Source organism: Plecotus auritus, assembly GCF_963455305.1.
Source record: "Plecotus auritus genome assembly, chromosome: 1".
NCBI lineage: Eukaryota > Metazoa > Chordata > Mammalia > Chiroptera > Vespertilionidae > Plecotus > Plecotus auritus.
In genome coordinates this window covers 222,718,043-222,743,345 of record NC_137770.1, presented here as the reverse complement: position 1 = coordinate 222,743,345, position 25,303 = coordinate 222,718,043, and the positions used below count along the sequence as shown (strand labels likewise).

The 25,303-nt window shown below is 45.0% G+C and overlaps 1 protein-coding gene across 4 annotated transcripts in view; it reads right to left on the bottom strand.

Annotated features, from left to right (window-relative positions):
- Window positions 1–22,316: 22,316 nt before the first annotated feature.
- The window catches only part of RBM47 (RNA binding motif protein 47), a 165,308-nt gene continuing 162,321 nt past the window's right edge, over window positions 22,317–25,303 (bottom strand). For all 4 annotated transcript variants that reach the window (XM_080677179.1, XM_080677180.1, XM_080677178.1 and 1 more), the window contains one exon: window positions 22,317–25,045. In XM_080677179.1, coding sequence (XP_080533305.1) covers window positions 24,809–25,045 — 237 coding nt within the window. In that variant the 3' untranslated portion in view covers window positions 22,317–24,808. The remainder of the gene's footprint in view (window positions 25,046–25,303) is intronic.

The window sequence follows — 25,303 nt, the reverse complement described above, 5'->3', positions numbered from 1 at the left end:
ATCAATGATTCTCTCTCATCATGGATGTTTCTATCTTTCTCTCCCTCTCTCTTCCTCTCTGAAATCAATAAAAATATATTTAACAAATATCTATATATATAAAAGCCAAGTGACCAGTCGACTGGTTGCTATGCCATGCACTGCAATGGCCAAGCAGCCCAATCAGGCCCTGATTGCCCCCACCCCCCAATCTCCCTCGGCCTCTCCCCCTGGCCAGCCCATCCCCGATTGGCTCCCCCCACCAATCCCGATCCGGGGTGGGCCGGCTGGCCAACCCCCATGTCCCCTCCCTGGGGCTGGCGCAGCCCTATCGGCCCCAATTGGGGTGGGCTGGCAGGACCCCACCCATGCACGAATTTGTGCACCGAGCCTCTAGTACTTATATATTATGTTTAAAAAGCAAAACATTGACATCAACACAGCTTTGTGCAATCAAGCAAACAAATATGTAAAATAGAGTAGGAGGAAATGTACTAGAATCTTAGCCATTCTACCTTTGTATGTACTTTTTTCTCCTTTTCCAAATTTTCTTTTAATAATAAATTATTAGTTTTGTAATGGCAAAATTTTATAGTTTTAGGTAAGGATAGTTATGAAATCTGAGAGTACTTGAGAGGGACAGTTTGCTGGAGAAGGCTGGTTTTTATGACACGGTTACGGGTGAGAGCCTTTCTCAGGGCAGCCACCGAAACATCATCACAGCAAGAGCCCCGTTTCCACTGCTTGTGGTCAGGGGGACGCCAACAGGAGTCAAGAGAGCACTCCAGAGAAGGTTAAACAGAAGTCCCTGTCACTAGCTTCTAATAAAGAGGAAGCACAGCCGCTAGTGGGCCTCTGCAGACACTGGAGACAGCACGGACCCCATCTGAGTGTCCTCTGAGCCACCTCCCACCAGGGGCCCTTCTCAGCACAAGCATTAAAAGCTGTCCACCAGCCCGGCCCAGGGCACTGGCCTTGGGACCAATTGGTCAAGGGAGAATGGCACACACTATTGATGCTGATCTTGCTTCCTCACCTGTCCTTTTGCAGTAAAGCGCTGTTCCAGCCGGCACTTGGGGCGCTGAGCCCTCCTGGGGGACTTGGAACTACAGGTGCTCCAGTGGGCTGATGTCTACGGGCTCCTCATTCTGGTGGTTGGCATTGTTATGCTCCTTGCCATTCTGCATGCGGTGGGAATCCTCACCTAGGACTAGTAGCTGGACCTTCCTTCATGACGTTCCACGGGCCTTCCTGCCACTGAGCAGCAGGCACAGCTGGGTCAGGGGCAGTCCAGGCCACAGACTGGAGCCTGGTACCGCGGCTGGACGATTCCAACCCCCATCCCCACAGATCCAAACAAGGGGACCCCAGTGCAAGTTGCAGGGGCACAGGCCCCGCCTAGGTGCAGTCTATTAACACTTGGGCTCCAGAGTACTTTTGCATATGCCCCACTATACTGCCTCATCCCCAGACATCCCAGCTGAAGTCTGATCACCTCAAGCCCACCTATTCTGTCCACTAATAAGCGTCTGTTCCCTGCAAGCCTGCAGCAAAGTAAACTATATCCAACTCGGGGTGTAGGGGTGTCATGAAGGGAGAAGGCAGAGTGAAGCTGTGTATACACAGGGAAACAGGTAGTGTTTGGGTGTTTGGGGTGAGCCACCACCTGCAGGAAAGTTATGAGAAGGCAGGAGTAAGCCACAAAGCAGCCCAGAGCAGCTGTCTATAGGGGACAGCATTCTCCATTCCTCAAGATTTTGAGAAATCTTTGGAAGGGAAATTGATTTCCTGCGAATATATAAGGTGTGATTTCCAGATCCGATGATGAAGAAGATGATGATGATGACGTGATGATGACAACGTGATGATGATAATGATGATGTTATTAAAGGAAGTGTTGAGTGAAAATGTTGGGATGCTTGGCTTGGACAGAAAACCCAGGGGGAGGTTTAGGGACATCATCTTTGGAGTCAGACATTTCTCTAGGTGTGGCTTTGCCGTTTATAGGTTAAGTGACCTAAATCAAACCTCCTTCCCTAAATCTCCTTAATCTGTAAAATTGATATAATAATAGTGCTCATCCCACAGGCTGAGGATTAAGGGGACACATGTATCTAGTTGCTGAGCACAGTGAATGGAATGTTCAGCCAATGCCAGGTGTTACTGCATAAAACAGTGGCGTCATCACCATCACCAGGATCTCTGAAATATTTTGAGTCCTTAAATGCACACACACATGCCACAGAAGAAAACTCCCGTGTAACCCAGCTGGTGTGGCTCAGTGGTCGAGCATCGACCTAGGAACCGGGAGGTCACGGTTTGATTCCAGGTCAGGGCTCATGCCCAGGTTGCGAGCTCAATTCGCAGTGTGGAGTGGAAAAGGCCAAATTTGAGAACTCTAAAGAAACCTGAGTGGGCACGGCGCTGGGCTCTGAGCTCAGGACATTCCTAAAGAGTTAAAGCAGGGAAATTCCAAAAAAGAGAAACATGATTTTAGGAAAGAAGAGAAGCCCTGGGGGCATGGATTGATTGGCCACAGATCCAATAAGAGAACTGGGGAGGCGGTTAACGGAGGTTCTAAAAGACCAGCACAGATAATGAGAAGCACTTTTTGTTAGACTAAAAGGGCATCTCAATCTATCAAATTTTATCCTTTGCCTTTTGATGGCCTTTCTGGGAAGTTTAAGGTAGTCAGAGGGTAATGCCAGTTGATTTCATATTTTTAAACATTTTTTTCTTAAAAGATTTAAAAAATTTTAATTTACAGTAAGCATGTAATATTATATTAGTTTCAGGTATACAACATTACACTGTGTCTTGATTTGTTGGAAGCGGCCCATTGCCTTCACTAGCAGAGAGGTGTGGACAAGGAACCCGGAAGGCTGGTCAACCTTGAAGCTCTGAAAGGTCAGAGCCAAGCACCCACTGTTCAGTTGAGACAATGGTAGCTAAAGCAACTTCCACCTTTTAATCTTATGTAAATCCTTGCTGATGGGCTATTATTGGAATTGCCTGCTTAAAGGCTATGGGTGTATCCCATCCTATATAATAAAAGGCTAATATGCAAATTGATCAAACGGCTGAACAACCAGTTGCTATGACATGCACTGACCACCAGGGGGCAGACGCTCAACGCAGGAGCTGTCCCTTGGTGGTCAGTGCACTCCCACAGGGGGAGTGCCACTCAACCAGAAGCTGGGCTCATGGAAGCAGTCCTAAGCTGTCAGTTGGACATCCCTCGAGGGCTCCCAGACTGCGAGAGGGTGCAGGCTGGGCTGAGGACCCCCCTCCCACTCCCCCAAGGGCATGAATTTCATGCACTGGGCCTCTAGTAGTCTTAATAAAAGGGATAGCCAAACCAGAGCAGGGTGGAGTCCTTCCCTTTGAGTTGGGCTCCCACCTGGCCCCCAATATTTCCAAATTAATATTTTCTAGTCTCTTTCAGTTGCGTGTGGCCTCCTCCAGAGCCCGAACCCTGAACCTGAACCCTGAACCACGCGGGACGTGAAAGGGGTTCACTACATTGATTCAAATGTTTTCAAGGTGCTTTTGGTCAGCATTGGTGAGGTGAGGTTGGGGGAGGTGAGGTGAAGCCAGGTGAGGTATGTATTCTCATGCCTTACTGGAAGGAATGCAAATTAGCATGACTGCTCCGGAAAGCGACTAGCCAGTGCATCTCAAAGTGCCTTAAAAATGATCATCCATTGGAGTGCAAATTTTGCAGCAGTGTCCTGTGGAAGTGATCAGAACTCTGGCCAGCACAAGGAGGCTATAGTGTTGTTTACATGAATAACAAAAAGCACATAGGAAGAAGACTGTAAACACACACATACACACACACACACACACACACACACACACACACACACTCACACACACACACACAAAAGATTTGAGCAGTTGTTATATCTGGGGAGTGTGACTCTAAAAAATTGCTATTTGCTTCATTTTACTTTTAGACTTTCCTAAATTTCTCCAACATGTTACTTTAAAGAAATATGTTTAAAAATAAATGCATTAAACAAAAATATACTTCTTCCCTTGCAGTCCTCCTCTGCCTTACTTCCTTTGAAAACCAAGAGTCTAGTTATTCTGGTATGACAGGCACAGGATGACCCCTTGTGGATTCTGTCCTTGCCTCTCCTCTCTTCCTTTGTTGATTTTGCTCTGGGCTCTGGGCTAGGATTGGGTGGCTTCCTCCAACGTGGATGGAGCTCTGCAGGATTTGCTCTCAATGGCACTGGTCCACATTCTCAGAGCCAGACTGAGCAAGGCACCTCGAGGGGCAGGGGGTGAGAGGTGTGAGGGGGGCCAGTCAGGATTAATTTAGGCGGTTGAATTAGCACATTTTGCTTAGAGTTCATCTTGCTTTAGGTATACTGGAGTAGGGCTGGGAAATGGGAAGAAGAGGAAGGAGACAGAGTATTTTTTTCTATCCACTGATACTTTCTTTAGCAAGTTAAAAGTCATACCTGGTGTCCTCAGTTGGATATAGTACTTGGTTGATGATAATCTGTTTTGTTTCAAACACTAAAAAAAAGATAGTGTGGCTGAGGAGAAATCCATCTATTCACGGTTATTTATTAGTTCCTTCTCTGTGTCAAGCACTGTTCTAAATGCTGGAAATACAGCTGTGAACAAACCAGGAAAAATTGCTGCCTAGATGGAGCATCCATTCTACTGGGGCTGAGAGCCGATGGGAGTCAGTAATGCAATGAAGAAAAATTAACCAAAATAATGGAGATAGAGAATGAGGGGGTGAAATATGTGTGTTTCTTTAGGTAAAGTACTTGGAAAAGGCCTCTTAATTTGAATAAAGACCTGAAGGAAGTGGGGGAGTGAGGCATGTGACTAGTGTGAGGAAAGGCTCTCTAGGCAGAGGGAACAGCAGCGTCAAGACCCCAAGGAAGAGCTCACTTGGTGTGTTTGATCACGAGTGAGGAGGCCAGTCTGGCTGGAGGTGAGGTTGGGGAGTTCTGAGAGGGTCTTTTGTGCAGAGGTTTAATATGATTTCAAATCCACGTGTGTGTGCATGTGTATGTATATTCTCAAAAAGAAATACTAGAAAGATAACTCAGGAAGTAATAGAAATTATTTATGAGAGGGCGAGGGACAGGAAGAAGAGACAAGGATGGAAGTGGGCATTATAAAAAGAAAATAAATTTAAAAGTAGAGCACCAGGTACAGACTAAGACAGGCTTGGATTTAAATTCCAATTCTGCAGCTAACTACCAATTGACTGTGGAAAAGTTACTTAGCCTCTCTGAGCTTCAGTCCTATTAATAAAATGCATAGGGTTGTTGGGAATACAAAGTGAACTGACACTTGCTAAAACCCTTAGCCCAGTGCCTGGTGAGTACAGGCTATGGTTAGTCTTGGTTCAACATGCAAGAATCAGGACAATGGGAACCTTGTAAAATGCTTAAGCTCTCTAGCTGTCCTTTTTCCTGAATGCTTAGGAAGAAAATCCTTAAGAGAGCAAGGGCTTATAGTTGTCTTGGGGGAGGGGGTGGGCAGATGGAATGAGACGTTCTTACTCTAGCCGTTTTGGGGTGGGGTGGAGGAGTAATAAGAACTCTAGGGGATAGAGTGGGTGGGAACAAATTTAGAGAGGAAATGGAAACAGACATTAAAAAAACAAAATTAAACCAAGTAACTCTGAAGATCTAATTGGCTTTATTAAGTGATTCATGACTTGGGCAGCATCTCATCCAGCAACTAGAAGGGTGCTTTAAAAGGTGGTACAACATGGAAGGTTTTCATCAGAAGAAGTGTATGGAGGGGAGTCATTAGAGTCATTAGCAAAAGAAAAGTGGGTTATTTTTTAGACTGGGGCATCTTCTTTTTTGGGGGAAGGGAATTCAAGGGTTTTGTCATACAGATGGTCTCTTCTTAAGAGAAATGGAGAGGGCCTACAGGAGGAATTATCTTACTGGTGCTTGACTAAAAATCCCCGACTGCTTGACTAAAATTATATTTCTGGGAGTGGTTGAAACTAAAATTAAATCAGGTATTAAGTCTAAGTCTGGTCTCACGGGCTCTAGCATGAGTGACGCCATTCTGGGCCTGTGGTTTCCTTCCTAACACAGGGGAATCCCTGGGGTTTGTTGCAAAGAAGGAACGGTGAGCCCAGGGCCCGGACCTAGGAAATGGGAGCCTCAGAGCAGATCAGAGGGTGTTTCCCCACGTCTGCCATGGACTCCTTCCTCCTTCCCCTCTCATGATGGGCATGGAAATGCAGGGAGACAGGCAGGCTCTGTAACTTTCTCAGCGGGGCCTACAAATCCCAGGTTGTCTTCTTTGTTCCCACCAGGAAGCGGCTCTCCACTCCCTCTCTCCCGAAATCAATGCTTCATTGTTTATGGAACTCAGGAAGTCCTTGGTACAGCTTGTATAATCCAGACCAGACCTTTAGCACCCAATGCTTCTTTTTAAAAGGAAGCAAAGCCTCTTTTCTTCCTGACATTTCAAAGCTCAATGGAACCCCACAGCTTCCAAGCATTCTGCCACTTGGCTACCTGTGTGACCCTGGGCAAGTTTCTAAACCCCCAACTGGATTGTGGGTCTGTCCCTCAGGAGAGCAGCAGAGGCAGGACTGTCTGGTCCAGTCTTTCCCTCCACATCCTATTAGTGGCGTTTAGCAAGTACAACGGATGGTTTTAAAATGTTTCCATGCCCAGCTGGTGTGGCTCAGTGGATGAGCATCAACCTATGAACCAGGAGGTCACGGTTCAACTCCAGGTTCATAGGCACATGCCTGGGTTGCGGGCTCGATCCCCAGTAGGGGGCGTGCAGGAGGTAGCTGATCAATGATTCTCTCTCATCATTGATGTTCCTATCTCTCTCCCTCTCCCTTCCTCTCTGAAATAAATAAAAATATATTAAATAATAACAAAATAAAGTAGAAATTTAAAAAATAAAATGTGTTTCCTCAGTGTGTCCCACTGTGAAGCTTTTTATCTTCCATTGTGCTCTAACATCTTCTGCCTTCGTGAGATTCACAAGTGAGCTGAGCCACAGCCTTCTAAAACTCCTTGGCTTCTCCTGGTGCAGATGAGGAGTGGTGCCTGCAGGTCAACCAGGGAGTGGATGCTGTAGTGAATGCTAGCCAAGGGTGGCAGAAAATAAATGAATGAAATGTGATGAGAATGTCACCATTATTATCAACCAGGGTCACTATCCTTAGACATTGATTTTGTATGTTTTTCTTTAAATTTATTTCAGAGAGAGGAAGGGAGAGAGAAACATTGATGAAAGAAAAACCATCCATGGGCTGCGTCCTGCACGCCCCCTATTGGGGATCAAGCCCACAACAGGGTATTTGCCCTGTCTGGGAATCGAACTGTGACCTCCTGGTTCATAGGTCCACCCTCAACCACTGAGCCACACCAGCTAGGCTAGACATTGATTTCAATGACAGAGCACCTCAGCGGCCACCACGGATCCAACTCACTATTTCTTTGACTTTGCATAGTTCACAGTCTTTGGTGGTGGTGGTGACCTAGAACCTGTGTGGCCTCTGGCATTTGAGGGCAAAAGGGCAAGGATTTCTTTCCTTTCCATGCTGTGCTATGTAGCACTGGCTAACAACCAGAAGATACAGCATAGTTACCCTGGGTTCATATCCTCTGGTTAACTCTTGAGGTGTTGGTTCTAAAAGAGTGCTTTTTCTTACAACGGGAGGTTCCTCAAAATTAGGACAAGGGACTTGGATGCTGGGCAGCAAGGGGAAAAAAAAGTCCACTAATGTGATGGAATTGTGGACAGTGTTGCAAAGTGAATTTTTTTTAACCAAGCCTTTTGCTCTCCCCTCCTGTGGCTTCTCTCCTGCTGGGGCCAGGGCTGCCCAAGTCCTGTTTCACTTCAGTACCTGAACAGGTGCATTTGCTCCCTTCCTGTGCCTGGAGTCCTGCCATCCATTGCTCAACTCCAACCTCGTGTTGTTTTAACATTGGGCCTCCATCCCCAGGGCCTTCTCCTGGCTGCAGTTCTTGGAGTCAAGTTTCTTTTCATGAAGCTGCTAGTTGCCAGCTAACCAATCATAGATCTTGGGACTTGGATAGAAATGACCTTTTTTCTTTTTTTTTTTTTTTCTTTTTTTTTTTGTTTTTTCTTCCTTGGCTCTTCTCTCTGAGGGTCTTGTCTCTAATCCCTGGATTTGGAAAGAGGGCCAGATGGAAGCTGGGAGACACAGATTAGTTAACTATGGACTTGGGCAAGTACTTTGACTTTCTGAGCCTCAGTTTCCTTATCTGGAAAATCAGAGGCGTGCTGACTGGAAAGATCTCTTGAACTGCTGAATCACAGGGATTATGGTGCTAACTCGAGTGTCCTTTTTTCTCCATTCTACTTCCTGGATCCCTGACTTTCCTGGCTTTCCCACCCCTAACTCTGGTCTGCATTATTTCTATCGCTTGGGTTCATTTTTAACTCACCAGTTATGGAACCACCATAAAAATGGGAATTTTCCACTCTTTAGTCAACCCGAGTCCTCCCACTCAGTATCTTGCATAGATTGCCCCAAATCACTCAGCCTGAGGACTTTGACTTTTCAGAGTCACAGAGACAGTAGAGGGGCTGAGCCTTCAGCATGTGAACCTTACCCTACAGCGTGGGGTCAAATATCCTTGTCATTTTCTTGGTAAAAACCCAGATGACACTGGTTACATTATGTTCCTTTTTGACATGGACTGCAACCTCAGAATCATATCTTTGCTCCTTGATTTTACCCAGAAAAGGGGGGGGGGCATACAAAGCGATCTTTTGTTTATTTTATATGCCAGAGGATCCTCCAGCAGGTTTCCCCACTCTGCCTTCCCTGTATTATTTTTGGGGGGTTTCACTAAAAATAATGGCAGTTATAAAACAGCTATCATTGGCTAACAATTGGCTACGTGCCAGGCCCTGTGCTGGGAGCAGGACCTACATTTTCTCGTGTAACCCACTCAGTAGATGTCAGAGGTGGGCACCAACGCTCTCCTGCTGAGAATGAGGAAAATGAGGCATGGAGAAGCCAAGTGGCCTTCTTCTCTAAAGCCCTATCAGCCCCCATAGAGTCACCAAGCAGGCCTCCTGGTGGAGTTGGTTCACTCTCCCCAAATCCCCTCAGCTTCCCAATCTCCAGGGCTAAAGGAATCTCTGTTGCTTTTCTGATTTTCTTCTTCCCAAAGCCTCCAAGTCCCCTGAAAGTTACTGAGCTTCAATCCACTTGCTAAGAAGGATTTCACAGGCTCTCTGTAGAACCGAAATCTTTTTGCCGCTCTCACAGAGACCACCATGCTGGGCGTGGCCTCTTTGACCACACGCATACACTGGGCTCCATAAAGATGGCTCCAACGTCATCTCTGGGCCTTCTCAGGGCTGGGAGAGCAGGAGTATTGTCTAGATGAGATTTGCAGACGTCATTTCGTTCATGGCTTCGTCTTCGGCGGGATTACCCTTCCCGATCCAAATCCCAAGTATGACTACATGCTCAGCCTCTCTCAAACTGCTCAAAACAGTTTCCGTTTCAATCCAACTCAAATTTCCATTTTTCTACCCTAACAAAACAGGGGATAATTAGTTGTTATCATATATATATATATATATATATATATATATATATATATATATATATATATATATTTGTTGTTGTTGTTGTTAATCCTTACCTGAGAATGTTTTTTCCATTGATTTTTAGAGAGAGTGGAAAGAAGGGAGGGGGAGACAGAGAGAGGGAGAGAGAGAGAGAGAGAGAGAGAGAGAGAGAGAGACATCAATGTGAGAGAGACACATCAATTGGTTGTCTCCAGCATGCACCCGGACCTGGGGCTAGGATAGAACCTGAGACCTTTTGGTGTGCAGGCCAACGCTCTAACCATTTAGCTACACTGGCCAGGGCATTATCTTCAATATATTACTTTTCTTTCTCCTTTTCTCTTCCGTTTCCTAAAAAAGCATTAAGCAAGAGTATTAGGGAATTGCCATTGCCTGGCAAGTACGCACACACTGCTCGAGTGGGAGCGGAGATTCCTGTGCTTCGTCTTCTGCTTTTCCCTGCTGGCTGCTGGACCCTTTGGTCTGGAGAAGTGAATAGAATGCTTCCTGAAGGCATTCAAAGAGAAAGAGAATTAGTATTCCGTTTCTGACATTCAAAATAGAGTTCACAGCACGAGGATGACTTGAATGCTAGGCGTGGGGTGAGAGAAAACATTTTTCTAAAAATACCTTCCAGTTGGTCTAGAGACCATAGGGTTTCTCTAATAGGACAGAGAAGGTACTAGTCACTCTGTTTATGATTTAGGCTTAGGTTAGAGCCAGGAAACGATGAAGCCGAGGAAGAAAATGAGCTCACTGCCTCTTCTTGTCCTGGGGCATCATGGGAAGAGGAGGCCATGGACGGAGGCCAAGTTAGGAGGGGAAGGGGTGAGGTCCATGCTCTGATGTCCCTTTGAAAGGCATGTCGCACAAGCTGGGAGGCAGGTAGAACACAGGTCTCTCCCCCATGCCCTGTTTGTTAAGACTGTGAGGAGAGCTCTTGTCGCAGTTTCTGCTCTGGGACGGGTCAAGGGTGGAGTGGGCAATGCAACGTGGTACAAAATCAGGCTGCCTGTCAAGCAGAGAGAGGATTCACTTTACAGTCCCAACTGGAGAGCCGGTGAGCCAGCCCTGACACCCACTGCCCCGAGGAGCTACAGCAATTACAGACATCAATGGTGGGGCGAGCTGAACCTCAGAGACAAGGACCCACCTAAGGGTCTGCGTAAAACCAAGGTGCCTTCTTCCCCACAAGCAGGCCATGGGCCAAAAGCTCAGACACCCTGAGGGAGAACGGGGAAGAAGCCAGCAGAAGTAGAAGACCCTGAGCAGGAGCCAAAAGGGACCAATTAAATGACTGATTTAAACTCAGGTTGAAGCTGGATCGGGCATCCAGTTATTTTTCTCCAGCAAGTAACAACAGAGAAGATGACAACACAAGGAAAGTATGTCCCCTGCACATCCAGGTTGTATGGTGAGCATACTTCAGCCCGACACCTGTGTTTCAACCCAAGGAAGACAGCCTTTTCTATTTCAGGCCCAGTGATCTGAGCTATTTTTACTTTTCTTCTGATTTTGCGTTCTTGGTTCTAGTTGCTAACCCCTGGAGAGTTCCTGAATGGTTGTATCCCTTTGAAATTCTACAGTGTTCATCTTTCCCTCCTCAGTAGCAACAAAAGAAAGCAGGAAGCTCACTGTTGTGGGCTGAAATGTGTCCCCTTAAAATTCTATGTTGAAGCCCCAGCCCTCAGTACTTCAGAATGTGACCATAGTTAGAGATAGGGCCTTCAAAGGGGTGATTAAGTTAAAGTGAGGCATTACGAAGCGCCTAAATCCAATCTGACTGGTGCCCTTTAAGAAGATGGAATTTGGACACACCAAGAAACACCAGGGATGCAGGAACACAGTGGGAAGGCCGGGTGAAGACACAGCCACCAGATAGCCACCTGTAAGCCAAGGAAAAAGCCCTTGGAGAAACCAAACCAGCCGGCACCTTGGTCATGAGCTTCTAGCCTCCCGAATTGTGAAAAATAAATTCTGTTGTCTAAGCCACAGAGTCTGGGGTGTTTTGTTATGGCAGCCTTAGGAAACCATTACACTCACCTTTGCTGGTTTGTGCCAAGATAATAGAATTGTGCAAGTGGTCAAAGAGAGCCCTCCCCACGCTCCTTGTGGGCATTCTTTTTAAAAAATTTAACTGTATGGGGGTAACCGTCGTTACCATGATATAATTTTCAGGTTGGGCACACTGTTTAAGTGGAAGGGCTTCGACAAGGCTGATCCTCCTGTTTGAGGCGATGCTGAGTGTATTGCCATTACTTTGCATAAAAGTGTGGCCATGGTGTGACGATCAGTGGGCAGGCTGGGATTGAGTGGGACGCGTGATCTCTAGGGCCCCTTGCAGCCCCCACTCTTCTGAATTCGGGCAGGAAACGGAGTGACAGAGGCACGCAGAGATGGCAGCTGGATTGTGGCTGTCCCTTGCCCACTCAAGCCATTTTTCTGTGACAGATGCTTCTTTCTCACTGCTGGGCGGGGCGGGGAGAGGGTGGGGAGGGAAGGGGAGGGAGGGGGTTGGAATTAGTGGCATAAAATGAGGGACAGTATAAAAAAACTGAAACTTGACCTTGAAAGTTTATCACAGTCCAAGACACGCAGGGGAACACTTCAGGAAGCCTGCCATTCAGCAGAGACCTTCCAGCTGGGAGGGTGACAGAAACCCTGTGAGCTGTCATCCAAGGGCCTGAGGTCTTGTGACTGTTCCTAATGAGCAATGCTTTCTGCCAGCTGGAAACCAGCTCCCTAACCGACATCTGGAAATCACTAATGGAAATTAGGGGAGGCCCCTACAGAAATGAGGCTCTGGGAAAACACAGATGGGAGCAAATGTGCCCTACACATAATCATAAGTTGCTGTTGTTTGTTTGTTTATTTATTTATTTATTTATTTATTTATTTATTTATTTGTGTTAGTCCTCACCCGAGGATATTTTTTCCCCTCGATTTTTAGAGGGAGTGGGAGGGAGGGGGAGAGACAGAGACATTGATGTAAGAGAGACACATTGATTGGTTTGCTTCCTTCATGTGCCCTGACCAGGGCCTGGGCCAGGGACCAAGCTTGCAACCGAGGTACCTGCCCTTGGCCAGAATCAAACATGGGACCCTTCATTCTGGGGGCCGAAGCTCTATCCACTGAGCCAAACTGGCTAGGGCTGTTGTTGTTGTTTTAGTGAAGACGGGGCTGACCCAAGGTATTCTGGGAATAAGCCATCCTGAACTCCTTGGGATCCTGCGTTAGGACCAGGTCTGAGGAAAAGACTTTCCTTCTGTCCTGGGTCCAAGGTACTCAATCCTTGTCCCATTTCGTACCTTAGTGAAGGACATGAGGGCAACTGGAAATGTTAGGCAGGGCTAAGGGCATGAGCAGGGTTCCATCTGCATTCAACCTTTCCCTCTGTTTCCTCCAACCTGGAGAGACAGGCTTTGACGTCACCCGCCCATTTCCCTGGCTCTCACTTTATTGGAATCACTCACAGGGCTTCGATGGGAAAGAAGAGCCTTTGCCTCACTCAACCAGAGGCCAGAGGGAATTTTATTCCGTAAGTGGAGAGCTGGCTCATCCCCTCTCCACCACCACTATTTTGGGGGTAGGATCTCAGGAGATGATACTGGGTCCCCCAGCAAATGTTGACATGTCTGTCATGATCCCCCTCTAGGCAGCATTTTGAGGGCATTGTTTCCACTGCACTCAGGCCCTGCTGCCGAGCACCCTGTCCCTCTTCTAATCCTGTGGTTCGAGAAGCACCCTGGTTTGCTCTTTGTCCCAGAGCCTTGGAGCTCTGGCAAGGGCAGGAGTCATCAGGCCTTCTGTCAAAGGTATTTGCTATCTGAGCATTGCAACAGCAAAAGCAAACGGCCTAATCTCTCACCACAGATAGGCAGGGCCAGAGCGGAGGCAAAGAATCTTGTTTGTCATGGAATAATAGGGCGCTAGAACTAGGGGCGCCTGTGAGCTTACCTGGTCCACAAGACACAAATGAGGAAAATAAGACCCAGGAAGAGGAAATAACTTGTTGAGGTCACATAGGTAGTAGGAATACACCAGCTGCTCCAATTTACCGAGCACCTGCTACAGCATTCCCTACGACTAGGCAGAGCATTTTACTTGCATTGTGTCACCCCACAACAACCTTGCAAGGTAGGTTTACAGAAAGGATATGGAAGTCTAGAGAAGTCAGGTGACTTGCCCAGGGACCCCAGCTGGGCACAAAGCCAGGTTTCCCAACACACTCTTGGTCACCACTCTCTGAGATAAGACCCTGTTTTGGTGGGGTTGCCAGAATGGTGGATTTTCCATACCAAAAACATGATTGACAGGTTACAAATGCTGTTTGGTAAATGACCAGTATTCCGGGAGGTGGGAGTGGGGGAACCCACCTGGCCTCCCCAGGGCGAAAGGATTATACCTCTTAGCTCATCTTTCCACAGGCTTCTCCAAAGAGGCTGCAAAATGTTGACAGACGAGTTGAAGGTGGATCAGGTGCCAGCCACTGTGGTTTACTTCCTGATTAACCATATCCCTGGCGCTTGCAGGTGAGGACACAGTACAGTGGAGAGGGTGGTAGCTTTCTCACGGGGTGTGCGACATCCGAGGCTCCAGCAGCTCTGGGAGGTGGGGCAGAACTGGTTTTGTGTCTCTGTTTGACCCTTCCTTCTCACTGCTGCTTGGTATCTTTCCCTCCCTGCATGTCCCAACAGCCCCCAGCAAAGCCCTACTCCACGCCAGAAGCATTGGCCCAGGCCCCTGCCCCTGTCCCACACCCACACACCTGCCCCAGGTGACATTTCTCTGGGGCCCTGCTCTCTGCCATGCAGGCTGATTCATCAGCTGAGTCTTGTGGTGTGCTCTGGGCAAACCCTCACTCCCTTTAGGTAACGCATTTGAAATTTAAAGGGTAAAATTATCAAGTTTTTGAACAGTCTGTTGGGAATATATTTGGGGGGCCAGGAAGGCCTTGTAGGGAGGGATATATAATCACCGTCTGATTATGTCACAGCCCAATTTCTAGGGTTGCCAGGAGCCTGATACTCTGTTCCTCCTTCTGCCAAACTCCCCGGGGCAAGACTCCCAAGGCTCTGCCCATGCAAAGTGTATAGTAAGTGAAGCTTATTTGCATCTATGTCCTCACACAAGTGTCATAGCTAATGTTGGACTTGGTGACTCCCAACTGTACCCTGGGTGACTCTCAAGTGTCTTTCTGTTAGTGAGTCAATTGTTAAACATAGCCATTATTAAAAGCCAAATTACATGGACTTATAGTAAAATAAATTATATTAAACACAAAAGGGCCCTAACTGGTTTGGCTCAGTGGATAGAGCGTCGGCCTGCAGACTGAAGGGTCCGAGGTTCGATTCCAGTCAAGGGCATGTACCTTGGCTGTGGGCACATCCCCAGTAGGGGGTGTGCAGGAGGCAGCTGATTGATGTTTCTAACTCTCTATCCCTCTCCCTTCCTCTCTGTAAAAAAAATCAATAAAATATATTAAAAATAAGTAAATAAAAAGACTTAAAAATAAATAAACACAAAAGGAAAAATACTCAAAACTTGCCACTGTTCTTCATGCTGTTAAAGTTAATTATGCCTATTTTATCTGTATGGGGGAAATACCGAATAAAGCTGGAATATGGCACTCGCTTCCCAACTCTGCACTCAGTGGTAGCACCTTGTGTCTTGAAAGCAGCCATGGTGGGACGATTTACACCATGGAAGCTTGCGAAGGTGACAAATCAGGGCTGTTTCTTTCTGGAGAGCCAGTTGGTAAACATTTATTAGCAAACCACCGCCTTACCCCATTACCTCCTCAACACAGACACCAAACCTTTAAACCTTCAGACTGAAAGAGCACACCAATGTAATTTCATGGTCTCCAGACTTATTTTACAGTGGGCAAAACTAATGTGGTCAAATACCGGGCAGAAGCCTAGTACGGACGTGACAACACAGACATGGCCTAGTTGTTGTTTTAGGCCTGTAAGCTTTGGGCTGGACTTTGTCATAGGAACATATAATGAAACACGTAGTTTCCCCGCTATTTCTCAGGCCCTTTATGGTGACTCTTCTTCTGACTGTCCTCTAGTCACTGGTGCTCACCGAATTCCATTCTTGACCCCTCCCTTGTCATTGTGCACACTCCTGTCTGACCTTCATTCCATGTCCTCAGACACCAAACATATGAATATTTGTTGGTTTCTGAAAGGGTCCCAATAAAAAGCCTCGTTCTGAATAAACTGAGAAATGAAACAAGGAGTTAAAATGGATGCTACAAACATACAAAAATCAGTTGCTTTCTACACACTAGCAATGAATAATCCAAAAATAAACCCATGTATAGTAGCATTAAACACAATAATCTACTTGGGAATAAATTTAACTAAGACTTGTATAATAAAAACAAGAAAACATTGCTGGAATAAATTTTAAAAGACCTAAATTTTAAAAGACATCCTGTGAATGTCTTGCTATGGACTGAAAAGAATCTGATAGTCAAAGCGGAGGAATGGCTTGAACTGTTGGCTGACATCCCACTCTCCCCTGAAGCACTGAATCCTATTGATCCCAGTTACAGGGAGTCCCAGGACACCACGATTTAAGGTAGATGAAAAAACACATCTGTTGACATTTTTCAAAAGTCATACCCTTTATATTTGCTATAAATATAATACTTTAAAACCCATAGATTTAGCTCCTCCCCTCCCCCCCCATATATCCAACTACCTTTTGGACTTTGCTTGGCATCTTAAGCTCAACATGTCCCAAACTGGTCTTGTCTTAGGCTCAACCAAATTTACAACTCCCTCTGTACTGATGTCAATAAATTGCAGTCCATGTCCATTGGTACTGGGTAAGAATGTGGATTCTGGCCCTAGCCAGTTTGGCTCAGTGGATAGAGCCTGTGAACAGAAGGGTGCCGGGTTTGATTCTGGTCAAGGGCACATGCCCGGGTTGTGGGCTCAATCCCCAGTAGGGGGCATGCAAGAGGCAACCAATCAAGGATTCTCTCTCATCATTGATGTTCCAACCTCTCTCCCCTTCTCCCTTTCTCTCTGAAATCAATAATAAATAAATAAAAGAAGAAAAAATGTGGATTCTGTACTCAGGCTGCCTGAGTCTAAATCCAGATTCTGTCACTTACTAGCTGTGTGACCTTGGGCAACATATTTACCCTCTCTGTTCCCCAGGTTCCTTATCTATTAAATGGGGATAAGAATAATCATTAGGAGGATTAGATGCGTCAATTCATGCAAAATGCCTAGCACAGTGATAAATATTAGCCATATAAAATTGCACCATTATCCACCCAATAATCCAGGCCAGATGCTCAGGTGTTATTCTTCATTTCCCTTTGTTCCATCCCCAACTAGTCACCAGCATTTATTGACGATAACACCTCTTGAGTCCATTCCATCTCTAACACCTTTGTTAGTCCCTTAGTCCAGCCCACTATCATCTGACACACATAGAGGCTCAGAAAGACATTTGTTGGATAAACAAATGAGTGAATAAATGAAGAGGAGGAAAAGCAAAAGAAGGAGAACAATGCCCTCTGTAATTGTCTTAAGGATTGTCATGAGATTCAAGTGAGATAGAGATGAAGAAAGCCTTTGGTGGACACTGAAATCTATTCAAAGATAAGCTAATGATATTAGTGCTGTAGAATAAGGAAAGTTCCTTGATTAGAGTTCCTTTCCAGTATTTTCCTCATTATTAGCATTGTTCAATTAACTCTCCAGAGGGTTAATTGATCTTTTAGAAGATCAGTTAATGTTAAGTGATCTTTTAGGAGATCAATGTAACTTCTAGAACAAATGACTTTACTACTAATTCCTAAGCTGAGCTCCCTAGACTGGGCTGCTGTGTTTTCTTGTGTTTGTTTTTTTAAAATATTTTTATTGGTTTCAGAGAGGAAGAGGGATAGAAACATCAATGATGAGAATCATTGATTGGCTGTCTCCTGCACGCCCCCTACTGGGGATCAAGCCCACAACCTGGTTATGTGATCTAACCAGGAATTGAACCATGACTTTCTGGTTCATAGGTCGATGCTCAACCACTGAGCCATGCTGGCTGGGCTAGACTGGGCTGCTTTTGTGGTACAATGTCATGGGCAGGTGGAGGACCTCCTGACCCTTGAAGCAATTCTCTTTACTTGTCTGGCTATGGCTTTAAATTCCAAAATTAGGGCTTTATTCCTCTGTTTATTGAATAAGGGGCTTAGTGAAAAACACATAACTCACCTCAATGTGAATTAGTTCATTTCTTCCTTTCCTGAGAGAAAATTTAGTGAAAGGGGCAATAGGGTGCGAGAGATCTGGAAGCCACCAGGAATACGTATGTATATATTTGTAATCCTACAGAGGCTAGATACTCCAGGTTTTGTACCTCATGTTCTGCCATGGGTGATTTTTTCCCCCCTCTCCTTTCCAATTACCTTTATGGTGAAGCAACTCTTTTAGGAGGTCAGTGTAACTTCTAGAACAGACAAATGACTTTAAATCCTTACAAAATGGGTGGATTACCCCCATCCTTATGAGTGACCCCTCATGCCCATCCTTAGCTCTGGAATTATTTTTGTTTTTGTCTCTTATGCTCACAACACTTCCTTCTAGAAATACTAGAGCACATTTAGAATCAGTCACATTTCCAGAATTTCTCTTCTTAGGGGAGCATCTCATTTAGGAAAGGAAGTCCAGGGGCCTGTCGGGAAGCTAAGTGTGCATAGCACTTTGTATAAGATTGAGAAAGGGTCAAAAGACCATATTTGAATTGGGGTGGGGGTGAGTCTGATAGAAATCCTTTTCTCTGGTGCCACCACTCTTTGGAATAAAGGTTCTGGAAAAGAAATGGAAAAATCCCAGCAAAACCAAAATTGCATGGCCTAGTGTTATCGTAATACCATACACTCAAAATGTCTTGACCCAGCGCCCCCAGCAAGGTCATTTCAGAAACAATTGAGCTTCAGCAACTTGTCTTACCTGCCTCAGAATGACTAAGGCCTATTTAAATCTCGTGGTTGGTTAATCATTAATGAAGATTTTTGACAAACAAAGTAGAGCAAGCCAAGAAAGAAGGGTAGCTAAAAATTAGCTCAGGAAAGGTCATATTTCTTGCAAATGCAGGGTTTGGTGTTGCTTTTGATTGTGGGCATAATCGTGTGGAATGGAGTTGCAAGGAAATACAATCCCACTGAGGAAGCCAGTGCACCTGTGAAGATTTTACGTGGGACCCTCCTCTGTCCTTGCAGTCGTCTGGAGGACTGTAGACCTCCATCACCTTTGCTGAGAAGCCTGTATTCCTGTAGGGCGACCAGAGAAAGAGTGGGAACTACCAGCCTGGCCAACACATGTAGCTGCTAAAGGACTCCAGAAGGTGGACCCTGGATCTAAAGGAAGGTGTGGGAAACCCTAAGAGCCTTTGCTGCCCCTTCAGACTCTCTCACCAGATCTGGGTGGGCGGACATCACCTGGGGCCAGGAAGGCTGAAGGGAGGAAGTTGCCCACTAGGGGGAGCACTCAGATACACCGGGCTGTTGATTGCTAGACAATCAACCCCTCAGCTTCTGCAGTTGATCTACTAGTAAATACTGAGCGCCGCCATTTTCTAAAAGAATCTCAAAATCCTAAGGAGAAATGATTTAGGGTTCTCCCCACTTCCCTGTTATAGGGACCAGTTCTCCTTCTTCCACAGTTCACACAGGCCCATGAACCATGTTTAATACAGAACGGAACAAAGGTTGAGTTTCTTCATACCCTTTCTCTTTCTCCCGGAGGCAGCAGGTTTGAATATACCACGCGTTTTCTTCTGGACCTGGCACCTTTTGTTCCCTCTCTTTCCTTCTCACCGGCCCTAACTCCTACTCATCCTGCAGTCATGGCTCACATGCCACTTCTTCCCCAAATGCTTCTTAACCCCTCGGCCAGGCCTGTGTGGGTGTCCCCAGCATTTTATGGCACTTGCGACATTGTGTTATCATGCCTGGGAGTATCTGGAAGGCAGAGAGGTCGGTTTTGTTGATCACTGTCTCTCCAGTGCCTCACGCTGTGCTGGCACACAGCTGGCACTCAACAAACTTTTACTGAAGAAACAGAAATAAAAGGAATAAAAAGGCATAAAATGAAAAGGCTTACTAGAGTTATTATAGCAGAATGCATAAAGAAGGGAAGTGTTTGTTGAGTGCCTACAACACACCAGATTTTTTAAAGATTCGTTAACTCATCTGGTTTTCAATAACCTTATGAGGTCAGGATTATTATCTCTACCAATTAAGAAACTGGTGCTCAGACAAGTGAGGCATCTTTCCCAAGGTCACATGGCTGACAAGTGGCAAAGCTGGGGTTTCACCTCCCAGGCCTGCCGACTGCAAATTCAACCTTGTTCCACTAGGCCAGTGATCGGCAAACTCATTAGTCAACAGAGCCAAATATCAACAGTACAACGATTGAAATTTCTTTTGAGAGCCAAAATTTTTAAACTTAAACTTCTTCTAACGCCACCTCTTCAAAATAGACTCGCCCAGGCTGTGGTATTTTGTGGAAGAGCCACACTCAAGGGGCCGAAGAGCTGCATGTGGCTCGCAAGCCGCAGTTTGCCGACCACGGCTAGGCCGTGGTGTTTGCTCACAGAGCTAAGTGTTTGGGCAATCACATTTTTTCCAGGTGTACTGGTGTGAGGAGTTAGGCAATAGAGGAATACTGGGTACTTAGGAAGGTTAAACTAATGAGGGAAAAGAGGACAAAGAAAAGGCTATATCCAGTCAACATCTTAGTACTTGGAATTAGCAAACACTTTGTGGATATCTCTTGAGTCTCATTCTATATTTAAGTCTAATCCTGCCCTTGACCTTGAGTGGTCAGAGATGGGGAATGGGTCAAAGTGTGGTAGGGCAAGGATCAAGTGGGTGTATCTCTACCATCCTACCTACCCAGCAATTTTTTAGGGTCATGGTGTCAAAACGCCATTTCATCAAAGCAGCCATGCCACATTTTGTGCCCACAGGATTATTAAAAAAAAATCACATAATACTTGAAGTAATATACTATACATTTCTTTTAAAATGTCAAAGGCCCTAATATCCTTAAAATAGGGCCTGGTAAGCCAGTGAAGTCAATTATAGCTGACAAAATACACCCAGCGCAGCATATGCCAGCGATGGCTGCTGGCCTGCTAATTGTTCTGTCAACTAAATTAGTGCTTATGTATGTTGTCATGACTGATATTTTTGGAATAAAAACATGCATGGGATACCTATTTTAGTGGAAGATCCGAAGGAATTATCTCCCCATGATCATTCTCTAGCCTCCTCCATCCTCTCTGGGATGGCCTCATAGACAGAACGCCTTAAATCTACCAGAGAACACATGTCCAGCAGCCTCACCTAGAGCTGCTATGTCTTCATGCTGAGAGTGTGCATTTTCAGCCATTCTACCTTCATTCCCATCCCCCAAGAAAAGAGGATGCATATGAAAACACACCTTTAGCCAACAACAACAACAAAGAAGCTACCCTTGTTAAAAAAAAAAAAAAAAAAATCCGTTGTTTCCTTTTTCTGGGCTCTGAAGTAGGTGGTTGGCGTGACTGGTTTTACGCATTTCCAGGGTCAGAGCTGTTAGAAAGAATCTGGGAACTGGAGTCTGAGCTCAGGTTCCAGTCCCGGTTCCTACCAGCTGTATGACCTTGGCCAGTCACATTGCCTGCCCTGCCTTCTTCACTGAGTTATTGAGGTCCACCTGAGCCCAGGAGCCTACCGGATCATATAATCATAGCATTTACCCCACCTGCTATTTACCTGCTCCTTTTGTCTGTGTTCTCCCACAGGAATGTTAGCTCTGTGGGTGCAGGATTTTTTTTGCTTTTGTTCATACTATAGCCACCGCAGCACCTAGAACAAAGCCTGGCCCCTAGTAGAGTGCAATTCACATTTTGTAGGATTCTGTAACTTGAAAGGCATCTGGACTCTTCTCCTAGGACAAGAAGGAATCAGCAGATCTGGTTGCCCTTGAAAATACTGCCTAATGATCTGTCATCCGGAAAGTTTCCAAGCCTCTTCTGTCTCTAAAAGGGCCTTTATCTTTTTAAGGGGAATGTGGATCCGGACGCTATAACTCAGGCAGCTCAAGACTAAGAAGGTAAAATTCTTAATCAATGGCAGAACCATGTGAGGCCATTTTTAGAAGTAATTCCATTGACAACCCGTCACTTTCCCTTGAATCATTTGATTGGCTGTGCTGATGGGCGCTGTCTGAAGTGAGTGATGAACTTTAGAGAAAGGGGAAGGAAGTGTTCTGCTAACCTTGCTGAGAGTGTGGAAAGGAGAAACAGAAGGTGTGGGTTTCCTATGCCGTGACCAACATTCAGGCCACCCCAGCGCTTTCACGAAACCACCAAACAGCTCAATGTCACACCAACCGCCTCCATTTAAAGTTGAGTGTAAAGCCTAACAGGGTCATAAACAAACTTTAGTGACCGCGTGACAGGCTCTGCCACATCCTATTCCAATCCAGATGCTGAGTAGTGTCCACGAGCTCAACTCTCAACCAACCGAGCTCAAGTTTGACCTAGTAATAATTCACAGTTACGACTACCCCATCTACAACGGCAATTTCAAATGAAAAAACATGATAGCAACTTGCTGGTTTTCCAGCTGAAAGTACTGAATTAGTTCACTCCTTCTGTGGTGTTAAGGGTTTTTCTAATTTTGTTAGGAAGAGAAAACAAAAGAGGTTATGGGTCTCTAGTATGACATAAAGAAAACACAACTTAGAATAAGGTCTTGAAATTGCTTTAAAGAAAGCTTTATTTACTACACACATCCTAAGAATGTATTTTAAATGGAGCAAGATCTAAATAAGTTTAAAAGCTTTCCAAATACAAAGCAACTAAAGAGAAGTAAGCCGCTAGCATGTTTGAAAACAGAAAACTCTAAAGCTTTTTTTTTTACATTTATATAGTTTGTTCTTAACCCTAAAAAAAAAAAGTTCACATTTCAAGTTATAAACTTACCTCAGTAGTGTATGTGAAATGGGTTTGAAATAGAAACAGTTATAAGAGGCTCACTGATACTTAACTGGCTGTCACCAACATTTGTTTTTAAGGTAGTCTGGCATTTGCCATGTTAAGGTATCATTATTTTTCCTTTTCTTTTTATTATTCTTTCCCCCCAAAACAATGTACAGGCACGTGTAAAATACAGTAAGAGCGCTGGGTCAGAGTCTCATCCAGTGACCTCTGTGACAATCAGACACTGCAAGGAGACCACTTCCTTCACACAAAGACAAGGGATGAGGCTCTGATCCAAACGGCATTTGGGTTTGGATGCAGCTTGCTGGGTACATCATCAGGAACATTGCACAATTACTTTATGTCATTTAGGAATGATGGGAAGAAATGCTAGGAATGTTTAAAGGCCTTTGTGAGCGCTCAATAATTTTACACAATAAATAAATATTGCTTATATATAAAAAATTCATCCCACTCTAAATTGGCGACGGGGGTTGGGAGTGGGTGGGAGGGGGGTGCAGGATTTGGGAATCTCTTAATTTAAAATTTAAAACAAAACTAAAATATTTGTTAGAGGCATGATCCTATTATTAATCCACAAATAAGAATTCCGCCACCAGCAAAAATTCAGAGAGTGGAAAGATTTGCTGGGTCTCTAGTATTATATAAAAACACAACTGTGTTCCTTGCTATTTATTGCACACCTCACTTCCTTGGTAGAGCCTTTAAAAAAATTCCATGTTGATGTATTTCATAAAGTAGATGACAATCTTAATATTTTACTGTATTTTACATTCACTCTGCTAAACAAAAGCCTTTAAACAGGCACAAAACACTGCAACAATATATTTACTTCCTAATAAAACAAAGCGCTTAATTAACATTGAAATAAAATGGTTTCCTTTTGCATTAAACTCTATACCATGAACTTCTGCAACATAAAAAACCTAAAAAGTCGCTTTAGGAGATATTTACAAACTATGTCTTAACTCCTGCAGGTCCCCCTGCCTCCTCCTGGGCGTGCACAGCCACGGGGGAAAGCCCTGTCCAATAAACATACTATTTCTAACGCCACTGGCGACCACAGACATTCTGCATGAAACACAGACATTTTGCATGAAACATGGTAAGGCAACTAGAAGCGTCACTTTCTGCAACAGGAGTCTCTGGGGGCCTTGCTACAATGACATTCATCGTCTCTACAAACTCATACTTCAAAAGCAAATAAAATACAAGTGTGAGAGAAGGAACTGAAGTTTTATATCAGGCAATTAAATAGCTATGCAAAGATGTCTTATGAAAACTATTAAAATCTGTGCTTACACATACTGGGCTATTGAAAATATGTCCCCAACCAAAAACAAAAATCCCCAACAAAAACCCAGGAAGAAGTACAAAAGCCACCCATGTTTTCTCTACCAGAGTAATTCATCTGCTCCAGACTTGCCACACAGGGAGGTGGGGTGGGGGTAGAAGGAAGGGAAGAGCAGGGGAGTAGAAGGCAATATTAAGTTTAAGGGCAAAGACCCAGAGAGAAGGAGCTAGCCCCAGGGTAATGGTGGCAGGGGAGAGCTTTCCAGTGTTTGGACCCAGAAGTGTGACAAGTCTTTCCAATGTTGGCTTAAGGAGAGACCGGGTGTTTAATTTCTTTAAAAAAAATAGAACCATCGTAGATAACACATGGTAACCCCGCCAACCCTTAATGCCAGCAAAAATAGAGGTTTTACTCATTTTAAAATTGCACTTTCCAGTATAGTTTTTAAAATAACGTCTTATGTGATAGTTTTAAAGCACTATTGTTTGTATCTTTAAATATTGAATATATTTTTCAAAATAGTTCCCTAGCTGCTCAAGTGTGCTTTTTAATATATAGTTGATATATTATTGAAGGTACTACAAAATAGAAATCTCTGGAGTGCAGAAGTTAAGAAAATAACCTTCATACTGAAAATATATCCTTAAAAATACAAAAAAACAAAAACCTCTATACAAACGTACTACAGCATACAAATTTTTTAAGAGATGGTCTTAAGGCACGAACCATTCCAAGTCTCTTAGAAATGTATGAACACAGGCCTGCTAAGTTGAAAATAGTCTTAAAAAACTAGGGAAAACTTCATGTATATAAAATATTCCAGTATGGTACTTGACATTCTTCACTTTCATATGTGTGCTGATCCACCATGCTCTTTCTTCATAAATAGTAAAGTGTTCCTTCAGTGGTAGTTTCGTGGTTCGTCTCCGCTCTCACCCCCAGAATCAGTATGTCTGGTAGATGTCATGAATGGGAACCTGAATAGCAGCAGCAGGGAAGGCCTGAGGTATATAGCCTGCGTATCCTCCGTAGACGGCGGCCGCGGCCGCGTTCTTCTGTAGTGTGGCGATCGTGGCTGTGGCCGGAGCAGCAAATGGAACGTAACTGGCCCCGTAGATGCCGGCAGTGGGAATTCTCTGAATGTTGGGAGCCACCGTGTACACGGGAGTTATGGGGCGGCCCTGAGGAGGAGAGAAAGAACCCTTACTGATCAGGAGCACGTTTCCCCATTTAGTCATCCATTCATTTAACAACTCCATCCTTTCCTTCAACTCCCAGAGGTAAAAATAAAGGTCCCCACTCTCAGGGAGGGGAGGTAGAGGAGTAAACAGAGAACAGTTATTTGTTTAAAGCGCCATTAAGATAAGGCGGAGCTGCATCTCGAGGCTCATTCACATTCCACAGGTGAAAGTGAGAACCAGAATGCTGAAGGAATCTTC